General features: G+C 42.2%; 1 protein-coding gene across 7 annotated transcripts in view; it reads right to left on the reverse strand.

Annotated features, from left to right (window-relative positions):
* Positions 1-2,236: 2,236 nt before the first annotated feature.
* SH3TC1 (SH3 domain and tetratricopeptide repeats 1) overlaps positions 2,237-23,861 on the reverse strand; it is a 43,508-nt gene continuing 21,883 nt past the window's right edge. For 6 of the 7 annotated variants that reach the window (XM_081021515.1, XM_081021516.1, XM_081021514.1 and 3 more), the window contains 10 exons: positions 21,683-21,887; positions 20,497-20,627; positions 19,740-19,781; positions 17,159-18,850; positions 15,872-16,052; positions 14,365-14,515; positions 13,070-13,192; positions 6,670-6,820; positions 4,038-4,234; positions 2,237-2,833 (listed from right to left, as the gene is read on the reverse strand). In XM_081021515.1, coding sequence (XP_080877641.1) covers positions 2,579-2,833; positions 4,038-4,234; positions 6,670-6,820; positions 13,070-13,192; positions 14,365-14,515; positions 15,872-16,052; positions 17,159-18,850; positions 19,740-19,781; positions 20,497-20,627; positions 21,683-21,887 — 3,128 coding nt within the window. In that variant the 3' untranslated portion in view covers positions 2,237-2,578. Of the gene's footprint in view, positions 2,834-4,037; positions 4,235-6,669; positions 6,821-13,069; positions 13,193-14,364; positions 14,516-15,871; positions 16,053-17,158; positions 18,851-19,739; positions 19,782-20,496; positions 20,628-21,682; positions 21,888-23,861 lie in introns of those variants that run through there. The other variant, XR_013990659.1, reaches the window with a different exon arrangement.

Below are 23,861 nucleotides of genomic sequence, written 5' to 3' on the forward strand. Positions count from 1 at the left end.
AAGATCAAACGTATCCATTCTTCAGGAAATCAGCCCTGAGTGCTCCCTGGAAGGACAGATCGTGAAGCTGAGGCTCCAATACTTTGGCCACCTCACGAGAAGAGAAGACTCCCTGGAAAAGACCCTGATGTTGGGAAAGATGGAGGGCGCAAGAAGGGGACAACAGAGGACGAGATGGTGGGACAGTGTTCTCGAAGCTACCAGCATGAGTTTGACCAAACTGCGGGAGGCAGTGGAAGACAGGAGTGCCTGGCGTGCTCTGGTCCATGGGGTCACGAAGAGTCAGACACGACTAAACAACAACAATTAATAACAATTTAACAGCATTACATTATTGCTCTTGTCCACTCCATCCACTGGAGCCTGTCTTCACATGCAGGGGAAGTCCATAACTAACCAAGAATTTGAGACGCATCAGCTACCCTCTCTTGGTTTAGCCAGCTAGTCGAAGCTGTTCCCAGGGTGTGGCTGCTGTCGCATGATGACAGCCTCTAGGAGCCAAAGGGTTAGGGCTAGGGGTAGGGTTTGTGTCAGGGTTAGGGCCGAAGGTGGACAAACTACCCGAAAAAGAACCACTTGTTGCCCCACTAGAGGTCCTACCCCTGCCCTAATGCCCTGTGAAGGATGGTCTCTTTCATTTTGTTGACAAACAAATATTTGGGGTGCTTTCTGGGCAGGTCAGAGTCCTGTGTGTGCTTCTTGTGTCTTTTTAAAACATTTTATTTTCGTTTTTTTAACAATGTTTTTATACATTTAAATAATTTTCAATTTTTACACATCTGAGATTAAATCTCCTGTCTTCCCCCAATCTTCCCTTGGTTTCCAATTTTTCTATTCATTCTATTGCATCTAATTACATTTTTCTAATTCATTTTATATCCTTTTTAAACTGTGTTAAACCACAGAGCCTAGGACTTGCCGATCAGAAGGTCGGCGGTTCGAATCCCCACGACGGGGTGAGCTCCCGTTGCTTGGTCCCTGCTCCTGCCAACCTAGTAGTTCGAAAGCACATCAAAGTGCAAGTAGATAAATAGGTACCACTCTGGCGGGAAGGTAAACGGCGTTTCCGTGCGCTGCTCTGGTTCGCCAGAAGCAGCTTAATCATGCTGGCCACATGACCCGGAAGCTGTACGCCGGCTCCCTTGGCCAATAAAGCGAGATGAGCGCCGCAACCCCAGAGTCGGTCACGACTGGACCTAATGGTCAGGGGTCCCTTTACCTTTAAACTTAAATCATATTACATTATAAGTGTTATAATCCCGCTAGCATTTTTAGATGTCTACAGTGGTCTTTAAGATACTCTATAATTTTTCCCACTCTTGTGAGTGCTTCTTTGTCATCTATCATGTAGAGTGTGAAGCTTGATTGTCTTCCTTGTGCAATTTAATCTGCCCAAATCTTTGTGCCACAGCTCTCCTTGTTCTGTGTACTCAGGCTTCCTAGCCACATGGAACCTTGTTCTTGCACTGGCACCTACGATAGGTTATTTTGTGCTCCTACTCCTACAAAACACACACACACACACACACACACACACACACACACACTATTGCCCTGATTTTTCTTTCTTCTTTATGACACACAGCTGCATTTCGTGGAAGATAGACTGGTTATTTGAAGCGGCTCTTCCTAAGCCCAGTTTTATCAAGCGTATTTAACACATTTAATGTTATGCGCAAACTTTCTTTTTGCTCTTGCATTCAGCAGCCTGTCTTAAAGACACAGAGTGCCCTCTCGCGGGCAGAGAAGTTATAAACCTTTTTAGCTAAATGTGTACAACTCTGTGTATGTACTTGGGCTGGCTTGGGGAGAGCGGGGCTCTGCGTTGCACACTGCAGCTGCCTCCCAACTGGTATTCTTTGGTAAGTGAAGTTTTGCCGCAGACTGGAAAATGTAGGTTGTGCAATTAAAGTAGATTTGGTGCTGCTGTGCAACAAACCCACTTCCAGTAAACAAACAAACAAACAAACAAACAAACGGTGGTGGCACCTCCTCTCTGGGCAGTGGAGAGAGCCACTGCACCAGCTCAAAATTTGCCTTGCTCCTTCACTTACTCCTTCATTATTCTGTCATTTTACATTTGTCTCATGTCAACTTGTCTTCAGCTCACTCAGACACTAGCTCAGGTATAGGTGGGAATGGGATATATTACAACTTTTTATTCCTGAGCCCCATTTGGAAACAAATAGTTCACAATCACATCCCAGAACATTCATAGTAATTAATTACAGATGGAGTCAGCCAGTATATTTATTATTTCAGTTAATCGTATTTTAAGATTCTTCTGTTTCCAACAGTGAGTATGTGAACAATTCGGTCCAAAATCTGCTTGTAAGCTGGATTGTTGCCAAAGCTCTCCAGTAACCTTTTGCTCTCGTTTCACTGGAGCCCATACAGCTGCTCATTTGGGGACAGAAGACACATTTGCAAACACATTTCTGTATGCAAGAGCAGGAGCTCAAGTACCGGCATTCAGGTCAGGAGCCCTATGCACCGTGTACCATTTCACAAGGAATGTTACAATTTGCTAAGAGAGAATCAAAATCTCCTCAGCACAAAGTCCCCTCATGCCCCGTCCTCACTTGGCATTTTTCAACGGTTCCCTTGATGCCCTCAGACGTTGATCGGGGGCTAGATTTATTCTGCGAATATTAAGCTCTGTGGCGAAGGCTCTTGCCTTTTGGTAGAAGTAGAGAGACTTCTCTCGGTCCACCAGGAAGTTGTGGTAAATTATCGCAAGTCTTGTGTAAATCTTCAGTTGAGCCTTTTTGTTGCCCAAGTCCATGGCAGCTGCAAGGGCCAAGTTATAGTATCCAGCAGCATCAAAAGGGTCCTGAAACAGGGCAGCAAGATATGAGCCTCATACAAACAACCATTTACAAATATTCTATATAATACCTAAGAATAACCATCACACCTTGCAGGCAGCAAAATTGCTACTTGTTGTGAAGTGTGACAATTATTTTTGCCATTTATAACTCTAGTCACTCCAATTCATAGAGGGTGAGTTGTTGTGCCTATTTTTGTTTTGCTTTATGGCCTCGTCATCCAAGTAGCAGCCTGTAATTTATCTCACTAAATTTGGATTTTCTCCAATAAAGGAAGCAATATAGTATTTTTCTAAAGGTTCTCCAGAACAGGTAAACAAATACCCAGGTTCATGCCCACAATGGACCTCAGAATCAAAATAGATTTTGGAGCCATAAAAATGACTACATTCATGTGGTCATAAAGGCACATGAACGTGCACACAGAAACTGCAACCCATGCACACACTGATGCCCTAGTGGACACAAAGACTTCCAGACACTTTAAACTTCATGCCTCTCCCTGTTATATTTCCTGCTGTATTTAGTGACAGGGCGGTATCTGACTAAGTCATACTTGGTGTTGAATCTGATCTGCTCCATAAAATTATGGAACAGCTCAGAAACTCAACATTATGAAAACATTGTCTTTTATCTTAAGCAAAACCCAGCAATATGACTAAAACCAAGGCCACCCCACTCTCCTCTCTCATCCCGATTCATCATCTTTGAGAGCAAGACAGCACCCCAATCCTCAACAACCAAAACAAAGTGGCTACAAACAAAATCCCCAAACTGCTTGTTTCCCTTTTTAAAATGTGTTTCTACAAATTTGAACTTGGGGCAGAACATCATTGGACTGAAAGGTACAACTTGCCCACTTTGTTCCAGAAGCTTCCTCGTGGGACTCAATCAATATGCCCAAGGTCTTGGAAAAAAGTGACAAATGTTTGGAAGACAGAAACAGAAGCCAGCGGTGGGAGCGTACACTAACCTTTCACCCACCAATCATCTGAACAGGGAATTAAATAGTCCAATTCATTTCACACCAGCAAGCAAACTGACAAACCATTACTAAGGCAGCACCTCGTAAGACATTTTTGACTTGGAATACTGGAATCCAACCCACCTAGTCATGGCAAGGCTGTATAATCTCGGTCCTGTTACTTAATCCAGAGCATGCAAAAATATTTTCCATATTCATATATCAATTCCATCCAAGTGTCTCACCTTTAAGTCATAGAATGTAATGTCTCCAAGAACAAGGTACACTTTTACATAGTATAGGGCTTCCTCATCAAACTCAAGAGGTGAGGAGCAGAGAGACAAGGCTTTTAAGAAGAAGTGCTCAGTGAGTTCAACTTGCCCTAGATGATGGTAGATAACAGCCAGCCGGTGATAGGCTATCCTTTCATTTAACAGATTCCCTAATGAGGTAAGCAAAAGAATCAGTACAGTGTGGAAATCGAAAGAGGAGTTAAAACAAACAAGCACAGCACTGTATGCATCGATGAATGACTTGGGTCAGATTCACACATACATGCTCCACATGTGCATGTGTGAAGGGGCCATTACAGGTAGAACTTAAATATCGTATTAACACACAAGTTTTTCAGTGGACTGGCATTCAAACATCCAAGGTCAAACTGTGGCCTGTTGATCCCTTCTCTGTCATCTTCATAAAAGAGTGTTTTGAGTCTTAGATGAGAAGAGGCTGGTTAACTATTTTCCTGCTAACCATTTTCAGCTTTCCCCAGCCACCAGTACATACATCTTTTTCCCCTTGCAGGGTTCAAAGTCTGCATTTGTGAAGTAAACCTGCACCATCTGTTTGCCCCCTTTTGGGTGCATTTAGGACAGAAGAAGGGAATCTTTTTAATCTGTCCAGCTGTGCACACTAAGAGAGAGATGCACCAATATCACATATAGGCATGTGTTCCTTGTACACCTATAAGTTCCCCTTTCACTACTAGTTTGATTAAAAGACACACGTAATCCCAAGATGGAAACTGCTACTGGGAATCAAAAGAGAAGGTCATTCTTGCTTCCTGGGCTAATTCCACTTGCTACATGAAGCCCCTTTGAAATGAGGCAAGCAATATCTTTCTCCTTTATAAATACAATAACAGCCTGAGACGGCCCCAAAACAAGGATTGGGAACCTGAAGTTTGGGGGCCAAATGATGCCTCCCAACTCCCCCCAGGCCAGACCCCTCACTGGCCCTGCCTATGGGCGTTCCCATTCCTGTCTGCAACGTGTCCTTGGATTCTGTTAATGTGTCTTGCTTGGCTAGATGGAGACATGCATGTGTGTACAGACAGCTCTGAATGTGCAGCCAGCTCCATTCCAGCCATTAAAAGGGCAAGAGTCATATCCATAGGAACCAACGGGGCCGGGGTCCCTTGGGCCCCTCCAATTATTTTATTCTGGGGGAACAGGCCCCTCAATATTCTCTCCCCCACCCACTTTCCTGCTCCCTTGCTCCTTGCACGGAGCAGCCCAGCTGAGGTGCATATTCTGTTATAGGGTAGTCCACAAACATTGTAGCTAAAGATTAATATCCAACTATGCAAAACTGGGTAAACACTAAATTAAAAGCACAAGGTCACTTGAGGATTGCTCAGTTTTCCTTGTAGACCTCAAGTTCTTTAACCCTGTTGTAGCAAGAGGAGGAACATCTGTTCTAGTGTAAAGGAATAAAGATAGCACACAGATTGTGTTCACATCATGGGACATAGAAACCTTTCAGAGAAATATAAGGGCTGGTTTACACATGCAGTCACAAAGTGATGAATATGCAACCTCGTTTATTGATTTGCATGTTTTGAATTTAATATATTCCAACTTTCATATGCTGAGTCCCATAGACTGCAAGAAGATCAAACCTCTCCATCCTTAAGGAAATCAGCCCTGAGTGCTCACTGGAAGGACAGATCCTGAAGCTGAGGCTCCAGGACTCTGGCCACCTCATAAGAGAAAACTCCCTGGAAAAGACCCTGATGTTGGGAAAGATGGAGATGTTGGGAAAGATGGACAGTGTTCTCGAAGCTATCAGCATGAGTTTGACCAAACTGCGGGAGGCAGTGGAAGACAGGAGTGCCTGGCGTGCTCTGGTCCATGGGGTCACGACTAAACGACTAAACAACAACAAATATTCCAACTGACCTATTGTAATTGGGTGGTAAACCAACCAAGTAGATCCATTAGCGCAATGACTTCTGGTGGCACAACACAGCTTCCCCTCCCTGTCTCTCACATGCCTCCAAATCTTTTCTGGATTTTCCCTCAACCCTCTAGAGCAGATCTGGGGAGATGAAGTTTTGTTGCATGCACAGAAATCCTTGCATGAAACTACTTTGCTGGATAATGCCCATTAACTTCAAGGTAGCATACAACAAATTTAGAAGCACAATTAGTTGAAAGCCTATCACAGAAACAACAACCAGCAGTGGTATAACAGCCGGACCACCACAAAAATGTCTGACTCCTAGAGTTCAGGAGGAAGAAGTGCACACTTTCCTTCTGGAAATCCTTCCATGACATCATGGCAGCTGCAGAGAAGGCCTTACTGCTTGCTGCAAATGCTCCAATGTCATGAGCTTACAGAACATGAATTACAGTCCTCAAAGATGAGCTCAGCTGATGGGTGGACTCATATGGGGGAGAGGCAGTCTCTAAATGGGTCATCATCCACAAATAGAAGATTAGTACCCCTTCAACATGCTTTTCAACAGCTAGTTCATACATTGTTGAATTGTCAATTTTTAAGCAATGCGGAAGGCAGCGGTGTATATGTATGTCTGAATAGGCCCCAAGTGACTTTTAAAAGACTTCTATAGAGTTTTCCATATATTCTCCTTACCTAAATTGACACTGAGCATTAATGCTGTTTGTGCATACCCCAGACATTCATCGTACACCTTTAGAGTTAACAGCAATCCCACCAGTTTGTTGAAGAGTCGGAGCTCAGCGTTGCTGTTCTTCATCTTAATAGCAAGTGGTAGAGCCTTGTCCTAAAAGGAGTACAAAAAAACACACCAAAAACTGTTTAAAGAGTTACTGGAAAATGTGTTTTCACAAAGCATTATCACATATCACACAGCATTATCTCATATGGGTCACAACCGCAGCCTCGTCCCTCTGACCAGGAGCAGAGTTAGAAAGATTGAGAACAGAAGACTTCCGGAGGCGGCGCCATCGGCAATGGCAGATTCCCTCTAGTCTCGAGAGAATAGCTCCGCGGAAATCGGGTCTTGCCGCTACGGCGAAGCGGGGACCCCTTCGAAAATCACAGGCGGGTGAAGCCTGTGACCGTGGGACTCAGCGGGCACCCTTAGCGCCCCCCCCCAATTTGCGAGGGAACCCTGGAAAGAGTTCCGGAGCGGAGCGGGGAGTCTGGCGCGGTGCTGAGAGTCAACTGCTTCTTCCGTGGAGTGAAGCCGCACAGCTGTTGCCGGAGAGCGCCGACCTTTTTCCTGTGACAATTCGGCTAAGAAACAACTACCCGTGAGTAGGTTAAGTCCGAAGATCGGGGAACTTAGGGGAAAAAGGGCTAATTTGGCACCGAAGCGGGAAGGTGTAAACAGGAAGTCCGCCTTCCTTTTATGTAAATAGATCAAAGCAAAGACTGTCAAAGCAAAGAGCTTGAAACTGCGTTGAAAAAGACTTAAATCCCGCATCAATAAAAAGAGAACTCCCTCCCTGCGGTGCGGGGAGAGGGGAGGGAGAAGGGGAAGTATTTGTTGCCCGCAAAAGAAGAGAGACAGTGAACTAAGACCATCACTTAATGCCCAGGAACGGACTGTCAAGGGACATTGAAATTGCCGTATTGGGAAACGCGCTGTCAAAAGATAATGCAACTTTTTGACAGTTAGCTCTGCAAGAGGGATAATTTGATTCTGAAAAGCTTCACTGGATTTGAAACTGTTGCCTTTTTCGACTAAAGGGGGGGATCTTTGAGAGTTGGAATAGCTATTTTATTGCTATAATTTGGAACTGCTACTGTGTCCCCCTAGAGGAATTTGAAATTGCTACAACTGGCCAGGGAATTTTCCACTTTAAATTGGCTATACTAAAGGGGAATTTTCCACCATAAACAAGCTCGTGGGACCGACCTTGATTCTTAGATAAAGTGTTATGGCAGACTCGACTCAGGAAAAAACAACAAGATCTGGTAAAATTAGACAGCAGCAGTGTAGACCGTCAGCACCCAGCCTTCCTGCCCCACCAGGGGAAGACTCAGCCCAGGTGGCCCCTAAAGGAATGGCAGCTGAAGGGGGCTTATCTTCAGCCTTAGATAAAATTTTTGAATCTTTGGAAAAGTTGAGTAAACAAGTGGCTGAAGCGACAACTAAAATTGATCAAAATACAACAAGCATCAACAACTTGGGGCAGAAGGTGAACTCAAATACAGAATCTATTGAGAAACTGCTGCAGGAATCGAAAAACAGCTGAAGAGGCCAAGCAAAAAGCATTGGCTGTAGAGGAAAAGATAGAGGAAAAGATTCCACCGATATGTAGGCAGCTGGAGGATCATAAGTCATCGCTGTCTATGATCGAATTGAAAGAAAAACAGACAAATCTAAGGATCAGGGCTGTACCTGAACTTGAGAAAGATAACCTGAGTGACTTTCTTACGCAGGAATTTGCTGACTTTTGGGACCTAGAGCCAGACAAGTTAGACTTCAAGATACTAAGTGCCTTTAGACTTGGAAGAGGGGGGAGAAAGAACAGGGTGAGAGACTGTTTGATTACCCTCCGATCAAGAGAGAAGAGAGACAGAATATTGAGCTTGCACTTCCAGAAGACCTTGGAAATAAAGGAATCAAAAGTGGAGATATTTAAGGACATCCCTAAACATCTTTTGGATCTCAGGTCTAACTACGGAGACTTGGTGGCCCTGCTAAGAGCAAACAGAATCATCTTCAGGTGGGAATTCCCTCAAGGCCTATCTTTTACTTTTAAAGGGAAAAAGTTTAAAATAAGATCAGTGGAACATAAAGAAACATTTCTGAAAGATTACAAAGAAGATCTGCAAAAAGAAACTGAAAAAGAGCCAAGAGCTTTAAAACCAGGAATACAGGACATAGTATCACTGCCTTTGGGACTGGACAAGTTAGAGAAGGTGATACCACCAACAGAACAAGAACAATTACTTGGTGCAGTTGGAGGAAAAGTAAAATAAATAACACCATGTCCCTGCAACTATTAAGTTGGCATATTCATGGACTTAACTCCCCGGAGAAAAGGAAAAAAATCTTTCATTTATTGAAAAAGGAACAATTGGACTTGATTTGTTTGCAGGAAACACATGTGATACGGCTCCATAGGAAAGTATTGATTAATAAAAGATTGGGCCAGGAGTTTATTTCATCGGATAAAGAGAGGAGTTGTAATTTACGTGAAAGAGAGCCTATCACCCAAATTTATTTTTAAAGATGATCAAGGAAGATATGTGGCAATTGAAATTCAAACACAAGGAGAAAAATTTCTGATAATAGGAGTATATGCTCCAAATGAGGGGAAATCTGAATTTTTTAAGAAGTTGCATGAGACATTGCTGGACTATATGGATTACAACATTATAATGATGGGAGACATGAATAGAGTGGTATCCACAAACATGGACAAGTCGCAGAGATAGCAGACTACCAAAAACCTTTTTAGAGATGACTGACAATATGGACTTGATTGACATTTGGAGAATAAAGAACCCCCTGGCTAGGGAGGGAACCTTTTTCTCTGAAGCCAAAATGACATGGACAAGAATTGACCAAATTTGGATTGCTAGAGGACTGGCACCTAAAACTCGAAAAGTGGAAATTTGCCCTAAAACCTGCTCCGACCATAATGCTGTGAAAATGGAGATGAAATTAACACCTATCGGCTCCTTCAGATGGAGGATGAATGACACCCTGTTTAGAGATCAAGAAGTTACCAAGAAGGCCCAAAAAACCTTGAGAGACTATTTTGAGATAAATATGAACACTACCATTGAAAAAAGAGTAATCTGGGACGCAAGTAAGGCAGTTATGAGAGGGTTTCTAATTCAACAGAATGCAATAAAGAAGAGAATCCAAAATGAGAAAAAAGACAAAATTTTGGAAAAAAATAAAAGAGGGGGAGAAGAAACTGAGAGTGAAACCAAAATCACAAGAGATTCTGAGAGAAATAAAGTTATACCAAGTTCAATATATGAAGATGATGAATCAGGAAATAGAATGGAAAATTAAACAGATGAAACAAAGGACATTTGAATCGGCTAATAAATGTGGAAAACTGCTAGCTTGGCAAATGAAAAAAAGGCAAAAACTTAACACCATTACCAACTTGGAAGTGGAAGCAAAGAACATCCAGAATCCAGTGGAAATTAGAAAATGCTTCCAGAGGTACTTTAAACAGCTATACACACAAGGGCCACAGAAAGAGTGCGATTTAGACAAATTTTTAAAAACAAATGGACTTCAAAAAATCTCCCAAGAAAATAAGTTAATGTTGAACTATAAAATAACAGAACAGGAGGTGGAAGGTGCCATCCAGAACATGCAGTTGGGCAAATCTCCAGGGCCAGATGGTTTAACCTCCAAATACTATAGATCTTTGAAGGACTGGATAATTCAACCACTAAAGGAGGTTTGTAATGAAATCCTGGAGGGGAAAAAAGCGCCAGAGTCGTGGAAAGAAGCTTATATTACACTAATACCGAAAAATGAGACTGAAAAGACGCAACTTAAGAACTACCGCCCCATATCCCTGCTCAATGTGGATTATAAAATTTTTGCAGATATTTTGGCTAAAAGGTTAAAAAAAGTATTAGTAGAAGAGATCCATAAAGACCAAGCTGGCTTTCTCCCAGGTAGACACTTGTCTGACAACACGAGGAATATAATTGACATCTTGGAGATGTTGCAAGTGAATATCAATACCAAAGCCGTTTTAATTTTTGTTGATGCGGAGAAAGCCTTTGATAATATTTCTTGGAGTTTCATGAAGAAAAATCTTCAGGGGATGGGGGTCGGTCAAGGGTTTGAAAATGGTATAAGTGCAATATATTCAGAACAAAAAGCTAAGCTAATAGTTAATAATGTGGTAACAGAGGAATTTAAGATAGAGAAAGGGACACGACAAGGCTGCCCAATTTCCCCATTGCTTTTCATTTCGGTCCTGGAGGTTTTGCTAAATATGATTAGAAGGGACCGCTTGATTACAGCTATACAGGTCGGAGCTAAACAGTACAAACTGAAAGCTTTTGCAGATGATTTAGTATTGACGTTACAGGAGCCAGAATCTAGTACTAAAAGAGTTTTAGAATTTATTCAGGAATTTGGTCATGTGGCAGGATTTAAGCTGAACAAGTTAAAAACTAAGGTGCTTGAGAAAAATTTAACACCGATTGAGAAAGAGAGGTTTCAGAAGGAGACAGGTTTAACATTGGTTAAGAAAGTAAAATACTTGGGGGTTAACATGACTGCTAAGAACTTAAACCTATTTAAAGACAATTATGAGAAATGTTGGTCAGAAGTGAAAAAGGATTTAGAGATACGGTCAAACTTGAAGCTTTCCTTGCTAGGTCGAATTGCTGTTATAAAGATGAATGTATTGCCAAGAATGTTATTTTTGTTTCAATCATTGCAAATTGTGGACAAAATGGACTGTTTCAAGAAGTGGCAGAGAGACATTTCTAAATTTGTCTGGCAGGGCAAAAAGCCCAGAATAAAATTTAAAATATTAACCGATGCAAAGGATAGAGGTGGATTTGCCCTGCCAGACCTCAAACTTTATTATGAATCAGCAGCATTCTGCTGGTTGAAAGAATGGCTGCTTCTTGAGAACACAGACATTTTGGATTTAGAAGGTTTCAACAATGTTTTTGGGTGGCACGCATATTTGTGGTATGACAAGGTCAAAGCACATAAAGCATTTAAAAACCATATTGTCAGGAAAGCATTGTTAAATGTCTGGATAAGATATAAGGACTTATTGGAAAATAAAACCCCTAGGTGGCTGTCACCGATGGAAGCAAAGGCTCAGAAAAGGCTCAATATGGAGGCCAAATGGCCAAAATATTGGGAAATTTTGGAACAAGAAGGAGACAAATTGAAATTGCAGAGTTTTGAAAAATTAAAAGATAAAGTGCGAGACTGGCTTCATTATTATCAGATAATGGAGGCATATAATTTGGATAAGAAAATTGGCTTCCAGGTGGAAAAATCAAAATTGGAAATAGAATTGTTAGAACCCAATACTAAGATTTTGTCAAAAATGTATAACTTGTTGTTGAAATGGAATACTCAGGATGAAACCGTGAAATCTGCTATGATTAAATGGGCACAAGATCTAGGATATAACATTATGTTTGCTGACTGGGAACAGTTGTGGACCACAGGCATGAAATTTACGGCATGTAATGCCCTAAGAGAGAATATTATGAAAATGATATACAGGTGGTACATGACACCAGTCAAGCTTGCAAAAATTTACTATGCGCCCGATAATAAATGTTGGAAATGTAAAGAAAATGAAGGTACTTTCTTTCACCTTTGGTGGACGTGCCCAAAGATTAAGGCTTTCTGGGAGATGATATATAATGAATTGAAAAAGGTATTTAAATATACCTTCTTGAAGAAACCAGAGGCCTTTCTCTTGGGCATAGTAGGCCAAGTGGTGCCAAAGAAGGACAGAACTTTCTTTATGTATGCCACAACAGCAGCAAGAATACTCATTGCAAAGTATTGGAAGACACAAGATCTACCCACCTTGGAAGAATGGCAGATGAAGGTGATGGACTATATGGAATTGGCGGAAATGACTGGCAGAATCCAAGACCAGGGAGAAGAGTCGATGGAGGAAGATTGGAAAAAGTTTAAAGACTATCTACAGAAATATTGTAAAATTAATGAATGCTAGAATGATGTTGGATAGAAACTAAGTGAAGTTTAGCTGAAAGGTTACAAGGAATATGAAAAAATGGATTATTAATATGTAAAAATCCAAAATTACAATACTTTATGATTAATGATTAGGATACATAAAGAGGGGATGGATTTGCTGAACGAAATAATTGAACTGAAATACAAAAAAGGGAGGTGTGAGGAGGTCCTGGAACTAAGCAAATGAAGGTTAAGTAATGGAAGGAAGGAATTGTTTTTAAATATTTTTACTTTGTATTTTCTTTTTTTGTGTGTGTGTTTTGTAATACCTTGAAAACTTCAATAAATATCTTATAAAAAAAAATAAAGAAAGATTGAGAACAGAAAACCAACCCTGTAGAAAGGCACTGCTTTTTCCTTTTCCCATTCTCCATTAAAAAATATGTCTCCTGAAGCTTCAAACAATTCCATTTGCAAATTAGGATCACGAGTACACACAGCAGCATTTTGGGCAACCTAGAGAGAGGAGGGAGGAGAGAGAGATTTCATAATTTTGGACCTCTAAAGCAACAATAGTGACTGTTTCAAACAGAAGCACTACATTGGGTAGAGAGTATCAGCCCAGCCAGAATGGCCTGTAGCCAGGACCGATGCATCCGGAGGGTGTCACACTGGCTACTCCTGTGGTACATAATTCCACAAGTATTTCAATACAGCCTTTCTTTTGTGACGTATCATGAACAGGCTATAAAGCAGGAGCAGTCGCTGTGGTGGGACAGTGCCCAACAGCGGCATCATTGCTGTTTGCCTGGGCAGAGCAGTATGAGCACCGGATTGGGTCTGGTGCGCCCATGCAGGCCTAACCTTGCTGCCATCCTGCCCTGGCCTGCCCAAGTAAGTGGCAGCAATGCCAGTATCCAAGGCACCACCTGGCCACACCAGCTGCTCCTGCTCTAGCAAATCGGAGGTGATGCCAGTAACTCTTGTCTTGTCCACAGTTCTGTTCATCGCATGCCTAGGAAACAAGGGCCCAAGCACTTCTGCCTTTGTCCTGCCATTTTACTCCAGGAAACACACTCTTTGGCACTCAATTGGAACAAGCGTCAATCTGGATAAAACCCAAGTGACATTTGCTCCATTTCAGTGGCAAACATCAGGTTTCCCCGAGGGAAAGTGGCAGGGCAAGAGAAAGTGTGGATGAGCCCCTTGTCACTGAGGCCCACCTGAACACCAGAGTCCCCTTCCAAAACTTCAATTTCCTCTGTTCTGTTATCCAATACTTTTACAGGTGATCTCACAGAACTTGCCTCTTGTTTATGGGAGGATGCGAAGATACCTTTTAAAACAGCTGCACATCCACCCACTTGGACTAAGGCTCAAACATACATAGCATTTCAAAAGCTTGCAAATATCTCAGTATGACGACGTCTCTTTGCAGATCACTCATGCCCCATGTATGTGGCATCACTTGTTCTCTCCCTTTGCTTTCTAATCAGATTAACATGTTCCTAATTTATATGCTCCAGATTGAGTTAGACAGTTGTTCTATCACTGAGGTAAAATAAGAGAAGACAAAGATGACATTAAACTGTATTTTTAACCTATGCAATCTCTTCTTAACCCAGCTATCCTTGCATCCTCCTTGCATCCCATCACAGCTTCAATTCCCAAGGCATCATTCATCTTACCTGGATATAAAGATCTACAAGCTCGTTCTGCCTCAATTTGTAATATATCTTTCCTGCCTGAAGCCAAGCCTGTGCCTCTCTCTCTTTTGCTTGAAGATCAATGAATATCCCAAGGCTTCTTTTAGTGTACTCCAGGGCAGATCTGTATGCCCTAAAAGAAATCACTCAGAGTAAGGAAAGGAAACACCTGCCCCCACTAACACGGTTTGCCACTTTGTTTTCAAGGAAGCTTCTTCCAGCTGCCACATACTATTATTGTCAAAGTCACCGCGGACCATCATAATATAGCCATTGGTTGCTTTAATTCTGTCGGTTCATGGTGCAAATAAAACAAAAACACATTTCAACTAATAATTTACTTGAAGCTTAAGATGAAATATCAGGTGGCTATTTATCAATCATTAGACTAGGACAGTGGCGGCTGTGTGTGTGTGTGTGTGCCATTTTCTCTTCCAAAACATCCTGGGCCAGCCCTGAGGATGGCTGTGTGCATGGAGGGAAGGCTAAGCAATTGCGCAAGTTTCCCTTATGACTTCCTGTCGGTAGTGGTCAAGCCATCCACCAGGAGCAGTGATGAATGGGGCTTGTCCTTGTGGCAATGTTGTGTCTGAGTGCATGTGGTCCCCCACGTGGCAGCCATTCACTTATTTAAGAGACAGACTGCAGACCTAAACATGCTCTCTACCCTGATTATTCCATTTTCTGGCATGAGAAACAGGATTTGCTTCTTATCAATGGCATACCATTTCCCAAAACAGAATAACAGAAAGAAATGGTGCTTGCTACACAAGTCATGGAAGCTGCAGTTCAGCAACGCCTGGCATACTGGGAGTCAGGAACTGTTTTCTGACTCCAGTTTCTATCCAAGCTAGATTCAGGCCCCTGTAGCGCTTGCCTCTCCTTTGAGACTGACTTAACAGGGCACTGAAGTTCTTTTCCAAATGTGGCCCAGTGGCAGGGCTGCACTGGCATCTTTAGTTGCTGCCTCTCTGCACCTCAGTGCTGCTGCAGCTAAGAGCATCAAAATAATATGAAATAAAATGGGTAAGCTACAAAAAACTAAGAGACAAAAAATAAAACATCCAAGCACTCTGTGCAACAGCTTTACAGGGCTAACAGATAGTCTGTTGCAGCTGTTACATATCCACTTGAGAAAGAGGCTGCAGAAGCTCTAGGGCAGATCCACCTGCTGACCTCCAGAGGTTTGGAATTGCAACTCCTTTTAGCCCCTGCTAATTGTAGTCCAAAAACTGTTGTAGTCCAAAAGCTCTGGACAGTGCCAGGCTGGTGAAGGCTGTTCTAGGCCAAACAGAAGCTCTTTGCATTAGTTTCCGTTTTCTTGCATAAAGCTCTAGCACGAGGTGCAAAGCAGCTTTCCCACGAGCGGAAGGTGGCTTTTGCATGCGGAAGGGCACCTTTGGGTCTGGCTCATTGGCATAAAACTAGCAATGTAACTAAAAAGCTTTCAGTTTGAGACAAATCAGCTTCCCCAACTGCCTCTTCTTACCTTTCTGTGCCTAAAGATAGATACAGCTGACTGATTGTTTCCAATATCTGTCCCTCCATGACTTTGTCAGATATTTTCCTAACTAAGGAGAGTAGATACTCATTGTAGACGACACACAGAGCTTCATCTGGAAGAACCGTACTGTAGAACTGACACAGATGCTGAACGGCCTGGAGCTGCCCTATAAAGAAAAGGGAGCAAATGATTTAATGGAACATGCTGGTTCCAAGGGACCACGCTGCTATTGTAAGGTCACTGCAATAGGGCTTGGATTGCCCATGACTTCCTGAAGGCTCGGAGTAATTTCTAATAGGCTGAACTCATGCTTCATACAAAAGAACTCCCTGGCTTATTGAGACTGATGAATTAGACAAATAAAAAAATGCTGCATTTTTTATCCACTGATCTATAATTACTTTCATTCCAAGAATCTTGGTCATCCAGCTGAAGTGGCCAACACATACATGGGCAAGCTGTCATTCTGTCACTCCCAAAGGGAATTGTACAGAAAAAAATGGCCGCTTCCAGTGTTTATGGCAACAAACAAACAAAACACACACACACACACACCTGCCCCACTCAAGGCTGTGGGTGGCTAGATAACCAAATTGTTAAAAAGGAAATACATTTTTTTACCAGATGGAGGCAGCGCTGCAGCCCTCACATACCTTGTGAAGCAGTGATGGCCAAACTAGTCCCTCCAGCTGTTTTGGGACTACAACTCCCATCATCCCTAGCTAACAGGACCAGTGGTCAGGGATGATGGGAACTGTAGTTCCAAAACAGCTGGAGGGCCAAGTTTGGCCGTCTCTGTCGTAAAGAGATCAACAGGACTGCAGATTCTGAAAAGGACATGATCTGATCCAGGTCACAATGCACCTTGATTGGACCAGGTGTTGGCTTAGGAATCCCAACTTCTGAAGGTTCTTTCCCCATCCCTAATTAGGGGTTTGATAGAAAGTGGCGGTTTTTATCACCTCACCCTAGTATTTACATCCATTGCTGGTTCCAGCTCATTATAACAAATGAAGAATTTGGAGGTAGCAATCTCTGTCCTGAGAAGCTTTTTCTAGTAGGATGAGGGAAGGGACACAGGGAAATCCATTGATAATTATGACAAAGAATGAACAAGCTAATTCAAGAGTAGCAAATGAGTTTACAAAGGAAATAAGGGAACCAACTTTTATCATATTTCCCTGTGCAGAGATAACTTCTCATCTTAGCATCTGCAACGGTGGCCCTGAAATACAAGTTACCCCAGTTTTGAAAGCAAGATAATATACGTACCTTCCAAATGGTTTGCTTCCATTGCTACCAAAAATGCCCATTCAAAACAACATCTCCCTTTATCTTTATAAATTCCACTGACATAGTAGCTTCCCAGCCTGAGAAGGATGTATATAAAATCTCTGCCACACTCAACACTTGACAGTTCAGAAAACAGTGTTACTGCTTTAATTAAGAAACGCTCTCCAAGACTTCTGGCAGCTGAATGCAGACAAAGAATCCCAAGGTTGGCCAAAGCCACAGCCTGATTATGTACTATTCCCATCTCTCTTGAAATGCTCAGGGCTTTATAGTAGCTTTCAGCTGCCTGCTTTGTATCATTCATTCTCTTTAAAACAATGGCAATCATGTTATAAACAATACCTAACTGCTGGTGACCGCTCTGTGTAGACTCTACTACAGCATTTAAAATGTCCAGAGCCACCGTGTTTTGTTGGTGGAGAATATACAGCCAACTGAGGAAGACTAAATGACCAATAAGTTCTTCACTGCTTGAATGTGAATTTGTATCTAGTGCCTTCTCCATGTAGTCGATTGCTTTTCCGTACTGTTTGTGGTGGCTATATAGTAGAGATAGATAGCAACAAACCATGCTGCACAACTTTGGGTGTTCTTTGCTGGTCTCTAGCAAGTGGAGTACTTGTCTGAGATAATATGCAGTCTGGGAGGGATGTCTTTGTCCCACAGTTTTCAAACAATGGACTTTGGGAGCATTTTTAAATACTAAGTCAATGCTTCTGAATAACTCCAACAAAGTACATGAGCTGCAAGAAGAGGCGACCTTAACACAGCTTAGCACAAGGTGGGGCAAACACTTCTCACTGTAGAGTGGACCTAGCTTAAAATAGCAATCAACTGACAATGAGCCATTTTGTAAACCCAAGGCATTACTCAGAAGCTGCAGCCTTTCTAGGAATGGCAGGGCTTCTTCACCCTGGCGAAAGTTCAGATAGTGCTTTGCTAGCAGGAAGCATGCTCTAGCTTCTGCATACTTGCTTTGACTCAGCACTGCCCTTTTTAAAGCATACTTCAGAATATCTGATTCCATTCTGGTGCTGCTGATATAGCTGGGAATTCCCATAAGCAAAGAAGCAACCTTTTCAAAAAAGCAAGCACACTTTTCCTTGTTCTTTTGTTTCAGGTAGATACCAGTTAGATTTGTATAAAGAGAAGCTATAAGGAAGAGGTCACTAAAATCTCCCTGTGTTGTTGCCAAAGCTTCTTCAAAATAAACCCGAGCTTGAGAAAGCTTGAACTTCCGGACACTCATTCTTCCCAGGAGATAGCAGAGTCGCGCCAAAGCCCTTGGCAGACTTGCTCGTTTGGCTGCTTCCCTTGCCAGTACAAAATAATCAACCAGATCTTCCTCGCTTGCATAGCCATGGAATAGGATGCTAAGAAAGGAAAATGAGAGGTCATATATGCTTTTGAAACTGCTCTCATATCCTTTGCAGTTCAGAAACAACAGTAAGGAATCAAGGATTTCTGGCCCACAAACTCCATCAGCTGGGCATATGCAGAAGTGTGGATCCTGGGATTTAGAAGGCATCTCCTCGTCTGAAGCAGAGAATGGCCTTTTCTGATCCTTGACCTCTTCCCTGTGCAACTGTAAGCTTCTCGCTTTCATCAGGGAATGCACCATATTGTCTTTCATTGTGCCAGAATGCTTGTTAAGGAAGGAATGTGACATCTCTGAAATACAAAAGACAGAGAATCGCAGGAAGTAAGGGAAACATAAGTCATAATAATTCATTGTGATAAATGCCCAGGTCTAATTACCAGGTGAGAAGTCAGTTTATGAACCATGTATGAGAGAGAGGGGCTTCCATAGGCAAAGCAGAGCAAGGGTACATGTGGGCCTGAGGTACTTCATATATAATATATATATATATATATATATATATATATAATCACAAGCAACATCCAATAACATTCTCAGAGCACTTACAGCAGAAGACCTGCTTATGGGACATTTATCCTGATTTGTCTGCAGAGAGATTAGACAATGTTTGCTCTTTAATGAGCATTCATTCTGATTGGTTTGTGGGGAGACTAGAGGGTGTTGCATACAAGCAAGTGCTATCTCAAACGTCACATTGCATTTCTCTGTCACTTTCTTTTTTGCAAGAAGTCTGATATTTTGGGGAAGTGGCTTGTTGTGTAAGACATTGCAATCAACTGCAATGGCACAACCTGGAATTTGCCAGTATGGAACTGAATCCCACCTGAAAATAGCAACAGAAATAATAAGATCAGGTCTGGTCCAAAGCAGCCAGCACCTGCTCAACGAACGGCAAAATCTGCTTTTCAGAGGAAAAAGTAAACTGAATAACATTGTTGATATACATTTATCTCATTGCACGAGAAGAAATATCAAGAACTACAAGAAAAACATTGGACCAAACTAGGGAAGACAGAGGAAAGAGCGGACAGGATTCCAGTCAGGGAAAGGGCACCAGGAAAGGCTTGAACTGCTTCCTGCAGGGCCTTTTCCACAGTCCAATGCAGCTGTTTGCACTTTGAAAAGGTCGGGGTGTGGGGAGATGCACATATTGATAATCCCTCTGCTTTGCCCTTTTACCTCGCTCGGTAGATTTCTCCAATTCAAAATCTTCCTGGCCATCTGATAATAGAAGGAAAAACATTTAAGCCACCCCATCGCTGTAGTTATTGCAGAGGATGGAACTACACAAAATATGCAATGTGAACACAATCCTTTTCATTAAATCCACCTGGTCATTTTCTGGTGTATTCAGCACAACCCTGGATCACAATAGCCCTATTGCATATATTTTGTAAATAAGAATCTGAAATTTCACAGAATGAAGCCAGCAGAAATTGTAATTCATTTGTGGTGTGCTGAAGGAACAGGAGCAAGGCAGAATATGAATTCTGAACAACTTGCTCATGATTTTAAGTCTTAACAGCTGCTGTAATGAAAATGAAATCATTGGATTCTGCATGTTGTTTGATGTGATATTTTTGCAAAAAGAAGCCACTAGGAAGGCTGAAAGGTCAAAGCCAGGAGACAGCAGTTTTTATATTTAATGAGGATTTTATCCTTATTGTATATTAATTGGAATATGGATGGTTTTTGTCTTTATACTTGGATGTTTTGCGAAAAATAATTTTTTGGGGTTAGCTGTAATAGACTTTAGCTTTCTCCAGAATAACTCAAGTTATTGAATCTGAAAGTTGTTACAGTTAAGTTGTTCTGAGCTCAGTGAGACTTAAACAATATTACTGGATATTCCACATTGGCATTTTATTGGATATTCCACAGCACAAAATGAAAGGTGTGGACATGCAGATAAGAACACAACACTGGAGTTGCTTACCTAATTGATATAAATTGCAAATGTTATAATGTGATGTTTGTCCCAAGAGATTCACCACATTTTCTTCCAAAAGGGCAGTTTCTTCTGCAGAAATAGAATGCTCCTCTTCAAAGAAAGCCAGGCATGGTGGTCTGAAGGAAGCACACGACACAGAGGAGTTAGGACAGAGGTAGGCAACCTGAGGCCCACGGGGGTCGTTTAAGCCGCCCCTGAGCCGCCCCCAAACCGAAAGGCAGGAAGTGAGCAAACACAATGATGAATTTAGGGTGTTTAAAACGTGAAATTGCACATGCTCAGAGTGTCTTATTTTTGCATGTCAAGGTTGGCAAAAAATAAAAATAAATGGGGGAGGGTTTGCTGGGACTTGTGAAACTGTGAAAGATACTACAATACTTATTTTGTGGTTGCTTGTTTCATGTGTTCCTGGGGGAGGCTATTTTGGGAAGGGTGCCTGAGCCCTCAACTACCTTAATCTGTCCTTGGCTATGAACAAGAGGAGCAGTCAAACAAGGGGGAAAAACTTATACATTTGGCCTTCAGAAAGTAGAGGCTGTCAGAAAGGAAGAAAGTGAATGGGGCAGAGTGTTGCGCTGGGTCTTGAAGATGCTGTTTTGGCTGTGGAAGCCCTAAGCATGCAACAAGAGCACCAAAACCAAAGCCAGGGATAATGATCCTGCATCTCGCATACTGCACTGCTTTGAGCTAACCTGTCAGTTCTGTGCTTGAAGGCTTCCAGTCTCAACTGCCACTTGGAAATAGCTATTATTCCAAAATTCTCTCTAGTTTTCCTCAAGTAAACATACCTAGTGGGCATAGCCGGGGGGGGGCAGAGGGGCAGCTGCTCCCCCCAAATCAAGTAAATCAATAAACATACTTAACTAACTGAGGTTCTGCCCCCCCAACATGAAGCCTGCTCCCCACTAACATAAATCCTGGCTACGCCCACGAATGGAAGTCACTTCTAGCCTTTGAGAGCAGTAAGTATAACTGGAGAACAGAATATCCCTGTGTCTACTGCAATATAGTTAGCTAGAAAGCTTTTGAGTTCTATGTTCTAATGCCCAAATTTGGAGTAAAAGATGTGCATTCATGACCTCCAATGCACAGCAGTAGAAACATTCCTAAAAGTGGAATTTGTTGGTGGATAGAGTAACTGCCTGGCTTTATGGTCATCCATAGTACTTACTCTGCTGCAGTCGTTTCGAAGTCATCAGGTTTGACATGGCTACTCTGCACAAAACCAACTTGGCCAGTAGGGGCATGTCTTCCCACAAACCACTTCATGCATTTCATAAAGTAGCCAATAATTTCAATTCTGTCTCCTTTCTGGAAGCCAATTTCCTCAGGCACAGCACTTTCGTGGCTAACAATTGCTACAGAAAATCCTGTGGCTGAATAACAAAGAATTGGGAAATACAGTAACTTATTTAAAATAAGGTATCAAGGCAATATGTTGTCAATATCATTACTTTTAGTATTACAAGTCACATGAGAAATAAGAGTAAATAGATTTTGATGTAACAAAGAGGAAAGAGGTGATTCAGTTGGGTTGAGTGGGACTTGCTGCATGCCATAATTGGATGCTACGGGTGACTAATAATAATAATAATAATAATAATAATTTATTTATACCCTGCCCACCTGCCTGGGTTTCCCCAGCCACTCTAGTATCAGCACAGCCATTCTCAGTTACAGCAAATAGCAGCATTTGCAGGTGGTGAGAAGGGACTCACAGTAATGATAAGTAGGGATCCCCCTGCCCCAATGTGGACTAAAGTAGTTACTCACACCAGCAACAACAGGCCATATATCAGAGATAAAAACACAGAGACCAGACCCTCCAACAAACCCAGAAGTCAACTTTGTTCCCGTATCTACTTAGGCAACACTATTAAAAGACCCCAAAATGTCAGCTAACACACCCAGGATTCATTCACCTGCTCATCTTCCTATATGATCTAAGTGATTTGATTCCCCTCCCCATTCTCAGCAGCACAATGTTCCTGAGCTGTTCTAAGTTAGGTGTTGTTTGGAGATGGCTGGGAGAGAGGAATTGTCTGATTTTACAGGACATTTGGCACATGCACGCACCCTATTCAGAGAACTAAGAAGCCTCAAATTGTTTTAATTCTTACAAATCCTGCAGAATTCTCTTAAATCAGAATTGTGCAAATATATTGTTTAAAAGCCAAGCAAGCTGCGGTTTAATGCTAGAAACTTAGAGCTTGTCCAGACTTCCTTTCATGCCATGTTTCTCGCTTTAAAGCTCCTTGTCTGAGCACTCGTGCCCCCCCCCCCGTGCTTTCCCCGCGAAAACCCAAATGGCAACCTCCAGAAAATGTCAAATGGCAAACTGCAGAAAACCCAAATTGCCATTTGTTCTGATTCAGCATTAAAGAACAGGTTTTCCTGAGGAGAGTGAGGGACGGGGAGGGACAAAACATAAATAAAACAAAAGACAGAGGATATTTTCTCTAGTGATGTGGATAGCAAGCAGGGGAATAACAATTAATATGGAGAGTGAAAAATGGGAGCGTGTGGACCCTCATGTATTAATCAGGCCCCAATAATATTGGATCTGAATGACCCATTTGTGAGATCCATGTCCCTATCTTTTTTTAAAAAAAAATATTTTATTAAGGATTTTCTTGTTTTACAGAAGTGTAGTGCCTCGTATTTTTTTTTAATGTAACATTTTTACAAATCCGTTTCAATTGTTGAGGCATTAGGGGGAGAAGAAGAAAAAAAGAAAAAAGAAAGGGGGGTGGAGAGAGGGAAGATGGATGGGGGTGGGGTCGGGTGGCGGTGTTTCTATTATGCTTAATGTATGTAGAGTTTGGTGTCAGCGTTGCTTGTGTTGTTCACTTGTGTTCCTTTGGTGGTGAGAGAGGTTGGGGTTGGCCCAGGGTGTGGTTGTTTGCTTGTGATTGGCTGTGGTGATCTTTGTTTTCGTGTGTGAGTGAGGTGGGTGGGTGTTTTGGATCAGGTTAGCCATATTGATTTGTATGCTGTTGGTGGATTCTTGTCATTGTCCTGTTGGGCTGTGTATGTGATAAAGGGGAGCCATACCGGGGTGAAGGCGTCTTCTTCTGTTTGTCCCCGTGTCAGTTTCAGTTTATTAGTTAATTTTTCTAGTAGGGCTGTTTCCCATACTATTTGGTACCATTGGTCCATGCTTACTCCTGACAGGTCTCTCCAGTGTCTGGTTATGGTGTTTCTGGCTGCTGAGAGCAGGTGGATCATGTCCCTATCTGAATCACGACACAGCCTAGGACTGGTTAGGGCCAGTTCAGCCTTGAAGCTCACTGTGTGACTTGGACAATAGTACCTCAAAACCTGAGGGTTGCTATGAGAAGAAGTGGAAG

Source organism: Podarcis pityusensis (genome assembly GCF_964106645.2).
Source record: "Podarcis pityusensis genome assembly, chromosome: 9".
Classification (NCBI taxonomy): domain Eukaryota; kingdom Metazoa; phylum Chordata; class Lepidosauria; order Squamata; family Lacertidae; genus Podarcis; species Podarcis pityusensis.